The 18,246-nt window shown below is 40.3% G+C and overlaps 2 protein-coding genes across 2 annotated transcripts; one reads left to right on the top strand and one right to left on the bottom strand.

Moving 5' to 3' along the window:
• Positions 1 to 16: 16 nt before the first annotated feature.
• rnf121 (ring finger protein 121) lies at positions 17 to 7,449 on the bottom strand. Its single transcript, XM_085363607.1, has 9 exons — positions 7,351 to 7,449; positions 5,868 to 5,905; positions 5,033 to 5,174; positions 4,519 to 4,673; positions 4,290 to 4,397; positions 2,885 to 3,005; positions 2,674 to 2,807; positions 1,833 to 1,934; positions 17 to 1,288 (listed from the first exon to the last, which is right to left on the bottom strand). Exons 1-9 carry the CDS (start codon positions 7,426 to 7,428, stop codon positions 1,168 to 1,170), a joined length of 999 nt encoding a protein of 332 aa, XP_085219733.1. The 5' UTR covers positions 7,429 to 7,449; the 3' UTR covers positions 17 to 1,167.
• A 1,874-nt stretch (positions 7,450 to 9,323) lies between these two features.
• On the top strand, positions 9,324 to 17,714 carry LOC146624018 (ribonucleoside-diphosphate reductase large subunit-like). The gene is made up of 19 exons (XM_085364873.1): positions 9,324 to 9,408; positions 10,817 to 10,905; positions 11,016 to 11,193; positions 11,900 to 12,000; positions 12,091 to 12,150; positions 13,806 to 13,845; positions 13,935 to 14,097; positions 14,184 to 14,325; positions 14,416 to 14,499; positions 14,596 to 14,757; positions 14,857 to 14,936; positions 15,027 to 15,228; positions 15,337 to 15,486; positions 15,572 to 15,793; positions 15,884 to 15,960; positions 16,049 to 16,184; positions 16,275 to 16,370; positions 16,483 to 16,671; positions 16,765 to 17,714. The coding sequence occupies exons 1-19, from the start codon at positions 9,324 to 9,326 to the stop codon at positions 16,954 to 16,956; spliced, it is 2,448 nt and encodes an 815-aa protein (XP_085220999.1). The 3' UTR covers positions 16,957 to 17,714.
• Positions 17,715 to 18,246: the final 532 nt, after the last annotated feature.

Genomic DNA, 18,246 nt, shown 5'->3' with positions numbered 1-18,246 from the left:
AACACACATGATCGAAGTGACATTTATTAATCGGTCTGGATCAAAACAAAATGATCATATTTTGGTCTGGTTACACCCAGTCCTTTTATCATTTAAGCTGGTGGTGAGGTGCACAAATGGGCCCTAAAACAACTGCTTTATGCATTTAGTCTGACAGGTACCCACAAAAAGATTACCAACCATTCTCTTCCAGAAATTTCAGGATGGAAGATAATGCACATACCACGTGAAAATAAGACCGTCCCCATCTGCATGCTCACCGGTTAAAGGATCATTCTGGGATATTTTTCATCTTAAATTTAATTTGAATACTTTTGATGGATTTTAGTTCAGTTACATTATAACTTTGAATTGTTTATTTCTCTCCACACACAGTTTTGACTTAAATTTGCCTCCCTTATCATCATCTCTGCTACACCAAGACAATGCAAGGGAATTTAACTTAGCACTCACATATGCTGAGACACTGGATAAAGGTCAAACCAAAATGACTCTGTTACTACTTGGCTAAAGATTGGTGTTTCCCTAAAAGAGGACATCATGGATTCCAGTAACACTAGAATTTCCATCGTAAATGTAGGAGGTACCGTTCTTACCAATATGAGTAGTACTTTCTGACATATGATTACAACTTGGCTCCACGAGGCATATGACAGGCCCTTATGAAACTGGTGCCACTTGTGGTCAAAATACGTGACCGATGTGAAGCAGGAATTGCAACTAAAGCAGATGCGAAACTAATGTCTGTGGATATAGTGTTCATATATTTAGGAGTCCAGAGGAAATACTTATTACTCATGTTTGATAACCATCAGACACAAGGATGACACATTCCAGTATGATCCTTTAACCTTTTAACACTTAAGACATAAATTAGTAAAAAAAAAAAACCCTCTAATGATTTCAAAAACCGCTTTACTAGGCCATGAGATACAGACCAATCAAATCCTGGGAAAATGAGACACACATCCAATTTTAGGTTACTAAGAAAATTCAAATAAACTGCAAATACAGATATGTGCCTATAAATATGTACAAAAAGTATAGACACTTTTTTTTTTTTTTTAAACTGGTGTTTTAGTTCAATGTTAGGCCCTCAGTCTTTTTGAGCCAGTGCATAATCTTCTCCACATGGTATGCGTGTCCGTTTCTGCCGGTTTTTGCCGGCTACTCCAGACCCAGGACGTAGTTGATACCTTGCACAAATCCAATAATAACAGGTTGCCAGGCCACCAAGTACCGAAGCCAGTCTAAAAGTTGTCCGTACATGACGTGCGGTCTTTCCCAGCTAGAATAGAAATGGTTAAGGAAATAACCCTTGACAACAATCAGAAATGATAAATAAATGGAGAACAAGAGGTCAACATGTAACCACAGTGATAACGCAAGGAAGCAGAAATCTTCATTAGCTCCTGAGAAATCATTAATTATATATAACATGTATTTGTCAGTTATATAAAGTGTTTTTCCAACCCACAAAAAGGAACAGGAACCTCGTATACAATTTATGCTTTGCTTTTGTTTGTTTGAAATAGCCTGTACTTAGCAGTCTGGAAAACACACACACACACACACGCACACGCACGCGCGCGCGCGCTGTGACTTGGCATAATTAGGTTTCAGTGCTTTGTCAGATCTCATCTGTCATACTTAGTTTTGGACTTAAAAGTAAATTCAAAATCTTCACAGGGTCTGTTTTTGTCAGCATTTTTATGCAGAAAGTTATTATTTCATTAGAATCTTTGAAATTACAACTAATTCAGGAATCATTCAATATTTAGTTTAAAAAAAATGTAACTAATGCAGACAAAATCCCAGAATAAAAAGGATACGGGTTACTGAACATCCTCTTCAGATCCACCTTCTCTTTGCAGTACGGACACATCTGCTTCTTCCCGACGATACACCATCCTCTTATGCAGAATTCATGGAACCTGGATTTGGAGTTAAGGCTCAAATACTTAATACTCGGAGATCTTTGAACATTCATCCAACATTAATGCTCTAATACCAGTCAAAAGGACAACATTCATCTGATACTAAATTTTATACAAAACAATAGTACAATTTAAGGACAAAGGATAATTTCCTGCGCTAGTTTAACTACAGATAGCACTGCACTGTAGGGCGAGACACTTGTACTGCACTATTAATTAATAATTACATTTCACTTTGCAAATATGTGTTTTTTGTTTTTTTGTTTTTTTTATCTAAACCTGGTGTTGCTTTTATGTGTAATAAAAGAATAATCTTCAGGTGTGGATAATGCATTTTTGATCACATCTTTTTGTAAGGAAATAAGATAGAGGTAAATTTTAAACAGCATTTTAAATAGAAAGTTGATTTCCTATAAAGAATACATCAAGGAACGTGTCAAACTTGATCCAAAACAAACAAACAAAACAAAAATCGTGAAATGGCACTGTGTATCATTTACAACACACAACAGATCCTTGGGGAAGTAACAGAGACATCAACAGTCTGGCATAAAGGTCAGGTAAACCCTGGCAATTCCTCTTTAAGCTGTTAATTTGAGTACACAGTGTAGTTCCATGCCAACCCACGACATACCTTTTATACCAACAGAATTCTCCATCACGCACCTGAACTTCTCTTTCAGCGGTAACCATTAAAGGCACGAAAATGTGTCAGTAAATGTCACAGGAAGGATACACATGGTTGCAAGATAATCGATATGTGTTCTCAATGATCCCTTCCTCACTGACATCGACAAGGATGGGCTGACCGCACACAGCACAGATGTTGTCTGAGAGGTGTTTGGTTGGCATGCCAGATGCACTGTAATACTGCGGGAGGGAAAAGCTACATTAAATTTTAGGTTACAGCCAGGAGAAAATATACAGTTTTAAATTTGCGCATTTACCCCAATGGTTGAAGCCATGAAGTCCGCACACATCTCTGCAAAGTCCCTTCCCAGGACCCCGTAGTACAGTCCATAGAAGAGAAGTGAAACACCAAAGTCCATGGCATCCTCTGGACTTATCCTGGACAGAGAACACAGTACTGAAATCATCTGACTGATAATGTTGTTATTCAACCTGAAGTTCAGTTTGCTCCATAAGACGGGCAAATGCTTTACATTTTGCATGAAAGACTAGACTATAAAATTTCAATTTTCTGTTTTACTGTGGCTTTTTTCCCCTCTGTTTAAAAATAAATAAATAAATCACTATATTTCACCAAGCTAAAATTAAAAATTGTTAGAAATCTATCCTTTTATGATGATCCCAGAACATCAAACCATAAACAGTGATAACAGTGAAACAGAGCAGACAAAATATGACGTTTTCAAACTGAAAATTACATTTTATGAAAGCACTGTACTATAAAACGAATCAACTGACAGTTGTAATTCACCTTTTTATACATAAAGTGTCGGGAATAATTATTTGATCCCCGGTTTAAGTTGCTCACAAAGAAATGAACAGTCACTAATTCTTATGGTAGTATTTTTATTTTAATGGAGAGGACAGAGTATAAACCAAAAACAAAAATGCACTACCTTAAAAGTAAACTGGCCTCAGCCACTGAGTCTGTCACTGAGTGAAATGAGTATTTGATCCTCATGCAAAGCATGAAGGTGAAGCCTCCAGATAGTAAGTCAGTGTCTGTAATTGATTGACTAATCTGTGTGGAACATGGGCACAGTGTCAATCTGTGGGAGCCAGAATTCTGCCTGCGTGGTACAGGACCAAATACTTATTGCACTCAAGGACAAATCAATGTATAACTTTTGTAATGTGTGTTTTAATGGTTTTTGGTGCTCATTCAGTCTCAATTACAAAAAAATGAACAAACTCAGGAAGGGCTCAAATAATTATTTCCCCCACTGCACACGTGAGGCCTGTTAAAAAAGGCAGGTTTAATGAAAGAGAGATTTTGAATGGTAAAATCATCATCAAAGTAGTCAGTCAAGTAAACAGATACTTTTCACTAAAGCTTCTCCTTGTAATACTCTCAGCTCTCAGTTACGCTGGAAAAAAAATTTAATCGCAGTGTGTGCAACATCAAGTACTTTACTTCATAAATTAGCAAAAAACCAAATCACATAGATGGACAAGTACGAAGGAGGAAAGAACTCGTAATATGGAAAACAGCGCCATCTAGTGGCAGCCAAGTGCTAGAGGATGCATCCAACCTATCACAGAACCTCAGAATGTGTTTCACTGAAAAAATATTTCTATAGTCTCCCAATTGAAGGGTTTTAATTGCAGTAGATTGACATTCACTGACATTTTTAAAAAATTGAACTAATGTGCAATACATACCTGAATATTAGGTTAATACCAAAAAGTGTAAACATGACGACAGTGTAGCCAACTATTCCCGTGGCATAGCTGATTTTATACAGGAGGAGGAACCACTTGTACACCAACCTACACAAACAAAAAAGTTGAATCAGAATATATCAGGAAATTTTCCTGACAATTCTGTTCCCACACAGAGAGAGGAATGGGTATATTTACAGGAACGTGTGAGTGTAAACAATGGCTTAACCTCGGTGTGGTGCAGGCCAGTGGCTTACGGGTAGCACGGAAGGAAATGTACGCTGTGATTACAGAGAAGATAAACCACGTGGTCAGGAACCTCCACCAGTGAAGTTTGGTAGTAAAGTAGAGAGGAACTACCCACATCTGGAACAAAGTCACCAACTACAAGACAGCAAAGTGTGTGCGTTAGAATATTCATGCAGTCCTGACTACCATCAGACAGTGCAAACACAAAAACATATAACTTCAAATTTTTGATGATGTGGAAGAAAATAAGAAATTACAGGATCTCTCTTTGAGAAAACAGGTTTAACTGGAATTATGTATGACAACTAAGAAACCATAAAAACCACAGCATTTACTGTACACTTTCACTTCCCATTCTCTCTCTCTCTCTCTCTCACACACACACACACACACACACACACACACACACACACACACACACACACACACACACACAACTGTGTTAATTCAAACTGAACAATTGCCAAATTATCAGTGTTTCTTTTGTGCCTTACATTGTATGACTTTGGATGCCTCTGTTTCCACTGCACGAGGACTAGCTGGGCGACAACCAGGGTAACAATGAGGATCAGCACCATCTCTGCGTGCATGGCCTCATGGCCTTTGTGTTTGGCATGCATTCTTGCATGCTCCATCCTGTGGAAAAACACAAACTTAATTCAGCAACTGGCAAGCCTGATTAGACTGTGATGCCTTAAACAAAACTTGAATTAATGCGTAAAAGCTGTTCCAAGATCAACTCTACATCTTCAAGTAAAAAACATTTTGTTATACAGATTAGTCAACCCCTTGATATGGGTCAGCAGATGGATGAGAGTATAATGTCCAATATCTTTTTTTTTTTTTAAAGAGTGCAAAAGATATCCAAAAAAAGAGGGATGAGTAATTTAGAAATGGTGTCCTGATAGTTTGTTCAAAAGATAAATTACACCTCTGACTGCACTGTGTACAACAGTCTCAGCACTGTCTGTAGCAGTGTATGCATCACGGCTAACCAGATAGTCATGCTGAGTCAAGCAGCATTATTACATTATGCTGCTTCTCTTTTCAACACAACTATAAGACATTGTATGGATAAAAGAAGAAGTCACTCGGATGAGTGACGAAACGTTTCTCCCACGAAACGCTACGTCCAGATGAACAGAATCAACTTTTGGAGATATGGGTAAAAATATTTGCAATCAATATCTGATTTTTCAATCCCTTAAAATATAATAATAATAATAATAATAATAATAATAATAATAATAATAATAATAATAATAATAATGGCCAAAGAATCCAGAATCATATTAGGAAAATGTATACATGCATGGCAAAGACACTAACCTCCACTTCTCTTCTGGTGAAAGCTTGGACAAATCATACTAAAGAAAGAGAGAGAAAAATAAGTAACAAATTATCAAACTAAAAGCTTGCATGATATTACATCCTTCTTTTTTTAAATTGGGACATATGATAGTGTGCACACTGATCACAGAATCGTTTTAAAACTCCTATAAAACAAGTCAATCCCACCAAACTGCAGCATTTGCTTCACCTTTTACACAGTTGGCTCCAAACCCCAAGATCTTACGCTGCATACTAATTACAGAGCAGCTAAAAATAAAAAATAAAAAAAATAAAAAACTGTAATGGGACTGAAACATTTAGGTTTGGTTGAGCAGCAAGATATAAGGCAATTGCATCCTGAAATATCTATATTTAAACAACAAGAACACTGGCATGATTAACCGGTAGTCCCTCCCATGTTGTTGAGCTTGTTAAGCTACTATCCCTGTATTCAAAACAAAGAACTGTTGATGACTCCTCTATTTATCATCTGCTAAATATGGTATATGAATAACAGACACAAATACACATTTAAGGGCTCACATCCATATAGTACGATGTTCCTTGTAAAAAAAAAAAAAAAAATCAGTTTTTACCTTTTATACCTTGTTACCATGAAAACAACACATTTTAGGTATACCTGCCAATCATTAGCGTCATTGCATTTTACTCACTTAACAGATTAGCTCATCTACGTGTTGTTTTTCACTGCACATACTAAGATGTAATACAAAAATAGGTCAGTGTGCCATATTAAAGTTCCTACTGAAAGATAGATAGATAGAGTGAACTCATCAGTGACGGATATAAAGACCTCTTTGGGATTTATTTCAGGTTGTGATGCCACTTTTGCATCACAGTAAATGTTCTGCCTCCTACCACCTGCTCTTCACATCTCAGACTTTGAGAGCTTTTATCACGGACTCGGTTTACACCGTGACCTTATTTAGTTTAGCATCTAGCTCGATTAGGTTTGACCAGAATGTTGAAATCCCACAGGAAGTGATGTAGTCTTTTCTTCTGTCTGACTTGTCGCGGCTAATGCATTTGGTGACCTTTGACCCCAACAGCCACATCAGCTTTATTTGTAGGGTTATTAATTCAGACGGTCACATATCTCACAGCTCAGATCAAACAATCGCGAGTGCACAAATCTCGTATGAAATACAGTATTTTTTTATAAAAATAAGTAAACTTTGGTGCTACTTTAGTCACATGAAAGTAACTAACAATAATTAGCTTGGCAGTTGGAAAAAGAGTCCTTTTACGCTTGCACTGTCGCTTTGACCAGTGAACAGAACAGAGCATTTTATACACACACCTCTGCTCAGTAAAATATGGCTAACAAGCAGTTAACAAGCAGCTAGCTACTTACCGGAGTCTAAGCCCAGGAGTAGCAGTTGGGTTAGCAGCAAGTAATACACCACATCATAAATCCGTTTTATTGTCACAATACCTCAGAACGGTCCGTTATTCTCACCTGGTTCGGTTCATCGTGATGCTCCAGTCCATGATCGTGCTCAACACCATCAACCTCCACCTCAAACACCCCGGCCATCTTCGGAGTGCTGCTTTATCGTTCCGGGTACATTAGCATTAGCGAAAAACCGGGCACATCCGGTCTTGGATGTTTTTCTTCCTTCAAAATAAAGGGCGGGACATGTTCAGAATTTTTAGCTTAGCCTTTTGTTGTTCCCTCTTGAAGTCATAGTTAATGTTTGAAAGTCTCAGGTCGTCACCGTAAAAATTTTCCCCACATCTACACGGTGTTTTTTGGACGGCGCCCTGTATTTTAACGCTATAATTGTGTAGCAATTTGCTCTGAAGATTAGATAAGATAAGCAAAGATTAAATAAGATAAGAACAGATAATCCCACAAGTTTTTACAGCAGTTAAAAATTCCGTTCAACGCAACATATAACAGACCTGCTTAAATTAGTAGACTAGTATATAGCTTACTGAAATAAAACGGGTACTAAATACTGAAATATGATATGACAAAATAAATGTAATACAATTGTTTAAAAAAAAGATAATTAAAAAATAGAAATCAAAATTAATAGAACAAAGCTACCCAAGTAAATGTATAAAAAATATGCACAGTCCAAAGACATGCAGTTAGTGGTGGATAGGTTAATTGGAAACTATAAATTGCCCATAGTTGTACCCTGCTTCTCGCCCTGAGACAGCTGGCTCCAGCCCCCCTGCATGGATGCATATATACAAATACTCCTCTGTCACACACAATTCTCTGCACGTACTCCTTCACTACATTCATGAATCTTCTATGTGGTCTTTCTCTTCTCTTGAATGGTAGGTCCATCTTCAACATCCGTCCACTGCACATGTGCAAACCACCTCAACCTTGCCTCTCCAAAAAGTTGAACCTGAGCTGTCCCTCTGACAAACTCATTTAAAATCGTGTCAATACTAGTGATGTGCGATACCACTGATTTCCTTTCCGATCCGATACCAAGTAAAATTCAGGGTGGTATCGGCGATACTGATCCGATACCCATACTCTGTACAAAAACTTAATCTTTCATTGCATTTCATAATACAATATATAATTGTATTATGTAATTGTAATAAGAACATAACCATATTGCTTCATAATGATTAGAGGACATCAGACAACTTGTTTTTATTGCTTAATAATGCAGAATAATCATATAGAAATTAAAAAAAAAACTGACGTTGTGCGCTATTTGAGCATGTTGCCTGCCTGCAGCACTAAAGGACTCTGCGAGAGACGTCTGTGTCGCCCTAGCAGCACCTGTCCCTGTCGTCCTCTTCAGTTCGCCTCAACATAAGCTTATCATATTCTGTGATGTGATTTACTCCGAGGTGTTTGACGACGTCAGTGGTGTTGCCACAACAACTTGTCCACACAGGAGTCTGTTTGCGCTCAGCCATTGTTGTGAGTGTGCACGCCAGGGGCGGCCACACATTTATACAGCCGTATTCCGCATATGACTATGAAAGGCAGATGTAGATTTCCTAGAGCTATGCTTGTGGCACATATAAATATGAAATTCGGTGTTACAACTTGTTTCTGGTTTTCAAGACGTTTATAAACACGTCGCCAAACTGCACGGACGAGCCAGTCCTGTTGTAGAAACATAATTGCATGTTCTACTGTTGCATCCCGCCAGATTTTTGGTCCGGAAAGAGGTCACCGGAAAACGTAAAAGGACGAACGTGATTGGTTTAGAAGTCTATTAGTCTCGTGTGATTGGCTGAGCGACTGACACACTTTGGTGTAACTGACTTCGGGCTCTTTGGCGCGCTCAGTTTGAGATTCTGCTGTGATGCTTGATTGTTCTCACAGGGTTTATAAGCTTGTTGTTAGCTACTTTGCGCCACAGTTTCTTTAGCTCGTTTCCAGCATCCAGCTGAGAAGATACCAACAGCACCTGCTTTCTGAGGAGACCCGCCGCTTCATTTGTCATCATGCATGTTATCAAACGAGGTACTGTAGCTAACTTTAATACTTCCATTATCAAAGAGGCTGATGCAAACCCGGTCACCGGCTTTGGTACAGTCGTGGGAGGGGGAAGCCTTGAAATGTATTTACGTTGCAGTAAATATTAATAGCACAACGAAACATTGCACATTTTGTGTGCATGTGTGTTAAATACACGTTAAAGGTGCTTTTGTTTCTTTGTGTGGTGTTTCCGTCGAAACGCCAAACAAAGACTCCCGAGTTATGAAAGGGCAGAAGAAGCGGACAGAACCGGTTGCTAATTTTCCCCCGGCTTCTTATGTTGTTTTGGTCTTCTTTATTTACATATGTAACATTTGTATTCAAAATATACGGAGCCCCCCAGGGGACATGGGAGAAAAAAAAAATTAGGGAGGAAAAAAAAAAATTAGGGAGGAAAAAAAAAATTAAGACGGACTTTTTGCGAGCGCTCGCAAAAGTATTGCGAGATCTCGCAATAAGTATTGCGAGCGCTTGCAAAAGTATTGCGAGATCTCGCAAAAGTTTTAGCCGCATTCTTCGGAGGCCGCCAGCTCGAAGCCGACCGGGAGGTCGAGGCACGATGTGCCGGGAAAGCGGTGTTCCTCCCGGCTGTAGTAGGTCTCGACTTCCCGTTAGCTTCGAGCTAGTGGCCGCCAGCTCGAAGCCGACCGGGAGGTCGAGGCACGATGTGCCGGGAAAGCGGTGTTCCTCCCGGCTGTAGTAGGTCTCGACCGCCCGTTAGCTTCGAGCTAGTGGGTGTCAGATCTCCAAAAACGTCGGAGCTCTTTTGCAAATATGTGATGTCTTGTAAACCGAGCAGGTATCTGACGTTTACACAACTACATTCACGCCTCAAAATATCTTAAAAGTGTATTTTGTGACCCAGAAAGAGTAATATTACAACTAAGTAGCTGCCGCCATTGTTGGAGTTTTGCGAGATCTCGCAATACTTTTGCGAGATCTCGCAATACTTTTGCGAGATCTCGCAATACTTTTGCGAGATCTCGCAAAAGTCCGTCTTAATTTTTTTTTTTTTCTCCCTAATTTTTTTTTTTTCCTCCCTAATTTTTTTTTCTCCCATGTCCCCTGGGGGGCTCCGTAAAAATAGAAGCAGGACAGCTGAAATTTTAAATTTGTTTTACACCATGTCCACAGGCTTCCCTCTGTGACAGATGTGTGTGTGGGGAGGGCGCTTTTGGCGTGTTTTTATCATCTGTTTTTTTTGGCGCGCAGCAGCAGCGAGGTGTTGCCTTTTGTTGACACTAAATGGTTGGGCAGCTGATCACTGGGAGCCTCATCTGAGCTAATGAGTAAACTGGGGGAATAAATTGAGCAGGAGAGTCAATTAGACGGTGATATGCGGTGTGTTTAAGACTAAGTTATATTAACTAGCTAGGATACTTTACTTCAGATAAACGACCAAAGGAGTTTGAAGACTACTGAATTAAATTTGTGTTATTTTTGTTTGTTTGGTTTTCAGATGGACGCCCTGAGGCAGTTTCCTTTGATAAAATCACTTCTCGGGTCCAGAAGCTTTGTTATGGACTCAATTGTGACTTTGTGGATCCTGTAAGTTGCTAACACCCCCCCCCCCCCCAAAAAAAAAAGACAGAGAGAGAGAGACAAAGAAAGGTCAGGTGATGAATTAATATAAAAGCTGATATCTTGTGTTTCCGCAGGCCCAGATTACCATGAAGGTGATCCAGGGTTTGTACAGTGGAGTCACCACAGTGGAGCTCGACACTCTGGCAGCAGAGACTGCTGCCACTCTCACAACCAAACACCCAGACTATGCAGTCCTGGCTGCACGCATCGCTGTATCTAACCTGCACAAAGAGACCAAGAAAGTATTCAGTGGTGAGTTTCATTAGTCCTTTATTTATCCAGGTAAAAAATCTCATTGAGATTAGAAATTGGTGGCACGGTGGGGCAGCACTGTTGCCGCACAGCAAGAAGGTCCTGAGTTCAATTCCAACATCTTTCTGTGTGGAGTTTGCATGTTCTCCCCGTGTTTGCGTGGGTTCCCATACTCTGACACTTTGATCTTAAGTAGACTGGACCAGTGAAACTACATGATAAATCTAAAAAATGACACGCACAAAAAAGTTCTGGTAGTTCAAAGGACAAAGTCCTATAGTGGAAAGTTTTATGTCATTTAATTAACTTTTTAAAAAATTACTTTGGTGTAGTATGAATAGCAGTAGAGTCTTTATCATTAAGAAACACTGCAAAACTTCTGAAATTATAATTAAAAGTCAAAATCTATGCATTACCATCCAGTGGGCCAGATTAAAATCTTCTCTGGGCCGATTCTGGCCCCTAGGCCTTATGTTTGACACCCCTGCTCTGCACCAACTTCCTGAATTTCTGTGCATTTCATGAAATGTATCTATAGGTATGACTTTACATTGAAATCATAGCACCTGTAGTCTACTATAACACCCCCTGGTGCACATCTTTTGTAGTAACTAATAATGCTGCACACAGGAAGTTGCTTAGCTTTTTAGGAAGACTTAAATAATCAGCACTAATATTGAACTGACATTCCTCTTTGCTTGTGTAGACGTTATGGAAGACCTCTACAACTATATCAACCCTTTAAATAAACGTCACTCTCCTATGATCTCCAAGGAGACGCTGGACATTGTTCTTGAAAACAAGGCTGTAAGTGGGGTTTGATTTTATCCTTTGTTCGTCTCCTCACAGTTAAGGTTTGGTGAAGCTTTTTAACACATTTTCCTCAATTTTTTGCAGCGCCTCAACTCGTCAATCATTTACGACAGGGATTTCTCTTACAACTTCTTCGGGTTTAAGGTAATTTCTCATTTTACCCTACATTTAACATCCTGTCCATTAGACACACATATTACCAGAATACGATACTTTTGCAATGTTTAACATGTTGCATTATGCAGAATATTTTACCAACACTGTGGTTTATCCCGGTTTTTCAGCTGCAAAATATGTCGTCAAAGTTTGTCAGTATCTGTCCACCCCCCCCCCCCCCCCCCCCCCAAAAAAAAAAAAAAAATAATTTTATATATATATATATATATATATATATATATTTACTAGGGGAGGGGGGTGTTGCTAAACCAATGGTGTCACTAAAACCTGCCGTACATGTTGCCATAAACCGGCATCAGTCTGGTACTAAATGGGCTGAAGCTGACAATAATAAGCAATCTGTTACTGATAATACAGGAATTAACTTATAGATTGTCAAAAATCACATATCTGTTGCTGTTTACATAGAGGAAAAAATCACATTATTGCATTTACGCTCAAAAACCTGTTCCAAAAATTTTGTGCCAGAATACAACCACCTGGCAGCCAGTTGACTCGAGTCCCCTTGAATTGTGTTCACTGACAAAGATTCATTCAGACTGATTGCAACATGTTGGCAATCTATCTGTATTTACAAATCAGACAGGGATTATTTGCAAGCCTTCCACAATCTCTGAGAGTGATTGAAGGAAAGTTGCCTCTTATCAAGCAGTCATTGGTGTTCAACACCCTCAGAAGCTCTGGGCAACCATTTAGTCACCACAAGTTGCAAAGATGACAGAATTTGGAAAAACTATTTTCATTATCTAATAAAATATCGAAATTATTGGGATACTGTGAAGTATTGACTAGTGGTGTGCGGATCGATACTGAAATATCAATTCTTCCGATACCAGCAATTTATGTTCTAGAATCGATTCTCATATTATAATATCGATATTTTAGTACTCTGGGGTAAATTTGTAGTTTTTCCATTAAAATGAACGCAGTGGAAAGAAACTATACAATTCGGAGTCTAATTTGGAAGGAACTACTTCCTCTTACGCCTTTCATAGTCATGTGCCGAATACGGCTGTATAAATGTGTGGCCGCCCCTGGCGTGCACACTCACAACAATGGCTGAGCGCAAACAGAGTCCTGTGTGGACACGTTGTTGTGGCAACACCACTGATGTCGTCAAACACCTCGGAGTAAATCACATCACAGAATATGATAAGCTTATGTTGAGGCGAACTGAAGAGGAGGACAGGGACAGGTGCTGCTAGGGCGAGACAGACGTCTCTCGCAGAGTCCTTTAGTGCTGCAGGCAGGTAACATGCTCAAATAGCGCACAACGTCAGTTTTTTTTATTTCTATATGATTATTCTGCATTATTAAGCAATAAAAACAAGTTGTCTGATGTCCTCTAATCATTATGAAGCAATATGGTTATGTTCTTATTACAATTACATAATACAATTATATATTGTATTATGAAATGCAATGAAAGATTAAGTTTTTGTACAGAGTATGGGTATCGGATCAGTATCACCGATACCACCCTGAATTTTACTTGGTATCGGATCGGAAAGGAAATCAGTGGTATCGCACATCACTAGTATTCACCCCTTTTTTTTATTCTCTGACCCCTATTGTGCATACACTATGATTATGAATCTAATTTGTGCTTTTTTCTCTAACAGACTCTTGAGAGATCATATTTGTTGAAGATTAATGGCAAAGGTGAGAGTTAAATTCCCTACAACTTATTGATAAGCATGTTTATGGGTGCAGGCCATCAGGGACTAACAATTTAATGTCTTTCTCTGTAGTTGCCGAGCGACCCCAGCACATGCTAATGAGAGTGTCAGTCGGGATTCATAAAGTTGACATTGATGCAGCCATTGAGACCTACAACTTGCTGTCAGAGAAGTGGTTCACTCACGCTTCTCCTACACTGTTCAACGCTGGCACCAACAGGCCCCAGCTGTCCAGGTAAAGAATTTATAATTGAGGGTGCTGATACTCTCTGATACTGTGGGGATTTTTCCACCTAATATACTTTGTTTGGATTTCTGCAGTTGTTTCTTGCTAGCCATGATAGATGACAGCATTGATGGTATTTATGACACACTGAAGCAGTGCGCGCTCATCTCAAAATCAGCTGGAGGTATTGGAGTGGCAGTTAGCTGCATCAGATCTACAGGCAGCTACATCGCTGGGGTGAGTAAAATTTTGACGAGTTGCTTTCATTTATACAAATGTGTTTTGTTTTTTACTTAAAGTGGTGCGTGTTTGTTTTGTTTCTTAAAGACTAATGGCACTTCCAACGGGCTGGTTCCTATGCTTCGTGTGTACAACAACACAGCACGTTATGTTGACCAGGGTGGCAACAAGGTAAAGATGAGATTTTCCCATAAATTATGGAAGATGTGTAACAACAGTGTAAATAAAATGGTGCTAATCGCATGGCTTGGTTTTTGTGTACTTTAGAGGCCTGGGGCGTTCGCTATGTACCTCGAGCCGTGGCATTCTGATGTGTTCGAGTTTTTGGAGTTGAAGAAGAACACGGGTAAAGAAGAGCAGAGGGCGCGGGACCTGTTTTTCGCCTTGTGGATCCCAGACCTTTTTATGAAGCGAGTGGAAACCAATCAGGTGATTACTGGGGGGAACTCCATGCTGGCCAGAGTTGACTTTAGGGTTTTATTTTTTCCTAAATGGTGAACAAATCTTATCCTTCTGCTGTGATTGTAGGACTGGTCTCTGATGTGTCCCAGTGAATGTCCTGGATTGGACGAATGCTGGGGGGAGGAGTTTGAGGAGCTCTACACTCGGTAAGATCAGCACAACAAACTCTGTTCTCAACAAACAGCTTTTTTTTTTCCCCAGTGCTAACCTGTCCCAATGATGGTCTTGGTTTTCAGATATGAGAAGGAGGGCAGGGCTAAGCGTGTGGTGAAGGCTCAGCAGCTGTGGTACGCCATCATTGAGTCGCAGACAGAAACTGGTACACCATACATGGTTTACAAGGATGCCTGCAACAGAAAGAGTAATCAGCAAAACCTGGGCACCATCAAATCCAGCAATCTGTGCACAGAGATCGTAGAGTACACGAGCAAAGATGAGGTGAGGGGTAAAAGATGTACTGGTCACAACAAATTTAGCTTTTTGGGACAACTATGTGTATTATTCTGTCAGAACTTGTTTTCAGTTTGGTTTGTTCTCCTAACTCAGGTTGCAGTGTGTAACCTGGCTTCCATCGCCGTCAACATGTACGTTACACCAGAAAAGACCTATGACTTCAAGAAACTTGCATCTGTTACCAAAGTCATTGTCAAGAACCTGAACAAGATTATCGATATAAACTACTACCCAGTGCCTGAGGTATGACTTCCTTTCTGGTGTTGCAGCCATGCAGCTGGGTTTCATAAGCTCTATGTAAACATAACTTCTCTGTCCCTCTTTTCAGGCTGAAAGGTCTAACAAGCGTCACAGGCCAATTGGAATTGGTGTGCAGGGTCTGGCTGATGCTTTTATCCTCATGCGCTATCCGTTTGAAAGCCCAGAGGCCCAGTTGCTCAACATTCAGATCTTTGAGACCATGTACTACGCTGCCCTGGAGGCCAGTTGTGAGTTGGCAGCAGAGCTTGGCCCTTATGAAACCTACCCCGGCTCTCCTGTCAGCAAAGGAGTGAGTAGATATCAGAGTGTCTCAAAACCATCCTGGGATACATTTTAGCAGTTTGAGATCAAAACCTAACAAACACGTTTGTTTTTTCAGATCCTTCAGTATGAAATGTGGAATAAGACTCCAACAGATTTATGTGACTGGAAAGCACTAAAGGAGAAGATTGCCAAGTAAGTTTTCCTGAATGCCTGGTTTTCAATTTACTGCTCACGTTAACCATAAATGGTGGCCATAGTTCTTACTCCTGTCCATCCTCAGGCATGGTGTGAGGAATAGCCTGCTTTTGTCCCCAATGCCCACAGCATCCACTGCCCAGATCCTGGGTAATAATGAGTCCATCGAGGCATACACCAGCAACATCTACACCCGCAGGGTGCTTTCAGGAGAGTTTCAGGTGAGTGCTGAATGCATCTGCCGACTGTGTGTTAAGACATGTGCACAGCAAAGGCAAGGCTACTATGTGTGTTTTCAACCTGTCCTATAGATTGTGAATCCTCACCTGCTGAAAGACCTCACAGAAAGAGGACTGTGGAACGAGGATATGAAGAATCAGCTCATAGCTCATAATGGATCCATCCAGGTAAAAGGCTTATTCAGTTGTTCCATTTCACTGCTCTAATTGTTCCTATAATTAAGCCCAACTTCACTTGTGGAGAACAAATAAAATGTGAATTTGTCCCTCTTCTTTTCAGAACATTGATGAGATCCCAGATGATCTGAAGCAGCTGTATAAAACTGTGTGGGAAATCTCCCAGAAGACGGTCCTCAAGATGGCAGCAGATCGTGGTGCATACATTGACCAAAGCCAGTCGCTTAACATTCACATTGCTGAGCCAAACTATGGAAAACTTAGTAGCATGCACTTCTATGGCTGGAAGTTGGTAAGTTAAGACCAACTGATTCATGGTTGAGGTGGAAATGGAGAAATATCCAAACAGTGTTTGAAACCTTCCCTTTTTTTCCTCCCTCCACAGGGCCTGAAAACTGGCATGTACTACCTGCGGACAAAGCCTGCTGCCAACCCTATTCAATTCACCCTGAACAAAGAGAAACTGAAGGAGGGCCAATCGGCTAAGAGCGTGAAGGAGGAGACCAAAGAGCGCAATACCGCAGCCATGGTCTGTTCCTTAGCAAACAAAGACGAATGCCTGATGTGTGGCTCTTAAATGAAGTTTGCTACGCTCAGACAATCGCATTACTAAATCACCTCAGCTTTGCCACTTAAACCTCTTGTAACACTGGTAGTGCAATACTAGACCTGTTAGTGCTACTTCTTGCCTTCTTTGCATGTAGTGCGGGCAGTATAGTTACCTTTAACCACAGTACGCGGACAGAAGGGAAATATGGACCAGATCAGACAGGTTCTAGATTCGTAGGAGCCAAGGGTGTATGACAACAGAGGACTTGTACACAGTAGGTGTAGAAAACACAATTGCATTTATTAGCAATTATTAAAGTTGTGCACATTTAACAAAAGTAGAGCGCGCTTCTTGAAAACAAAATAAAATAAACCCCACAAATGGTCGACCTAAGGATATATTGTCTTTTGTGTCTTTTTTTTAAAAGTCAATTTCAGTCTTTCAATGTTCAGTAGTCACTCAGTGTGTTTGTAACCAGTCGGGTTACAATCTACCAGTTCATCCGGCTCTTTGGGCTGGGCTCGCCATCCAGTACTGGAAAAGGGATCCTCGATTCTTCTCAGGTCCTCAAAACCAATCCAATCCAAATAAGCAAAGGAAAAAACCTGACCATGCAAAGCAACAAATGCTACACGGGGCTTCACAGTGCTCACGTTGGCTCACGGCCTCTGGAATACAGTATCACTCTTATTATTCTCGCCGAAAAAAGGACTTTCACTATCCAGCTAGCTTCTTCGCCGCACGGGTAAACTGATCTTTCACCGTCTGTGTCTCTGGCGTATCTTACTGGCGCACGAAGGCACGCACAGGTGTCTCAGCAGCGCACAGACTGGGGGGAGGGTCAGACCGGCCAATGATTGGTCGCTCAGTGGATCTGACAAACACACTCTAAAGGACTAAGTCCTGCCCCCACACCATCTATATACCACATATACATATGTACATATTAAACTTATGTTTACATGCTTTTTATCAGTATTTATTATAATTAATTTTGTTTTTATCAATATTTATTCCCATCGTGAGAGTATGAATATTTATACTTTTAATCCCGTTTTTAACACTGGGTTACACTATCCCCTCTTAGAATCATGCAAGTCCCTTTGCATGGGATAGCTAAACGGTAATGACAGGGGAACCAGCCTTCATGGGGATGACCACAGAATCTTGTTCTGTCAAGGCACTGGTAAAAGCCAGGCTTAGACCTTGAAACAGGGACTGGGCAATGGAAACGAGAGGATTTCCCAACCGACTATATTGCAGTCGTTCTGGTTGGGTTCTTGTTCTCTCTGAGCGCCTTACAGTCGCTGTGGCTTC

The sequence above is a fragment of the Diplotaxodon limnothrissa genome, linkage group LG10 (assembly GCF_057381915.1).
Source record: "Diplotaxodon limnothrissa isolate DT_005_m linkage group LG10, D_limnothrissa_male_GT1.1, whole genome shotgun sequence".
NCBI classification, from domain to species: domain Eukaryota; kingdom Metazoa; phylum Chordata; class Actinopteri; order Cichliformes; family Cichlidae; genus Diplotaxodon; species Diplotaxodon limnothrissa.
The sequence above is the reverse complement of the archived record's forward strand: the minus strand, read 5'-3'. Positions and strand labels throughout refer to the sequence as shown.

Bases quoted from the DNA above. Each gene is read 5' to 3' on its own strand.
- rnf121 (XM_085363607.1), bottom strand. From the start codon at position 7,428: ATGGCCGGGGTGTTTGAGGTGGAGGTTGATGGTGTTGAGCACGATCAT. The intron at 5,175-5,867 runs GTTAGTGTCTTT...GTTTTTCCACAG, and splicing joins TCACCAGAAGAGAAGTGGAG to GATGGAGCATGCAAGAATGC. The intron at 2,808-2,884 runs GTAAATGCGCAA...TCCCTCCCGCAG, and splicing joins TCATGGCTTCAACCATTGGG to TATTACAGTGCATCTGGCAT.
- LOC146624018 (XM_085364873.1), top strand. From the start codon at position 9,324: ATGCATGTTATCAAACGAGGTACTGTAGCTAACTTTAATACTTCCATT. The intron at 9,409-10,816 runs GTACAGTCGTGG...TTTGGTTTTCAG, and splicing joins AAACCCGGTCACCGGCTTTG to ATGGACGCCCTGAGGCAGTT. The intron at 15,961-16,048 runs GTAAGTTTTCCT...GTCCATCCTCAG, and splicing joins CTAAAGGAGAAGATTGCCAA to GCATGGTGTGAGGAATAGCC.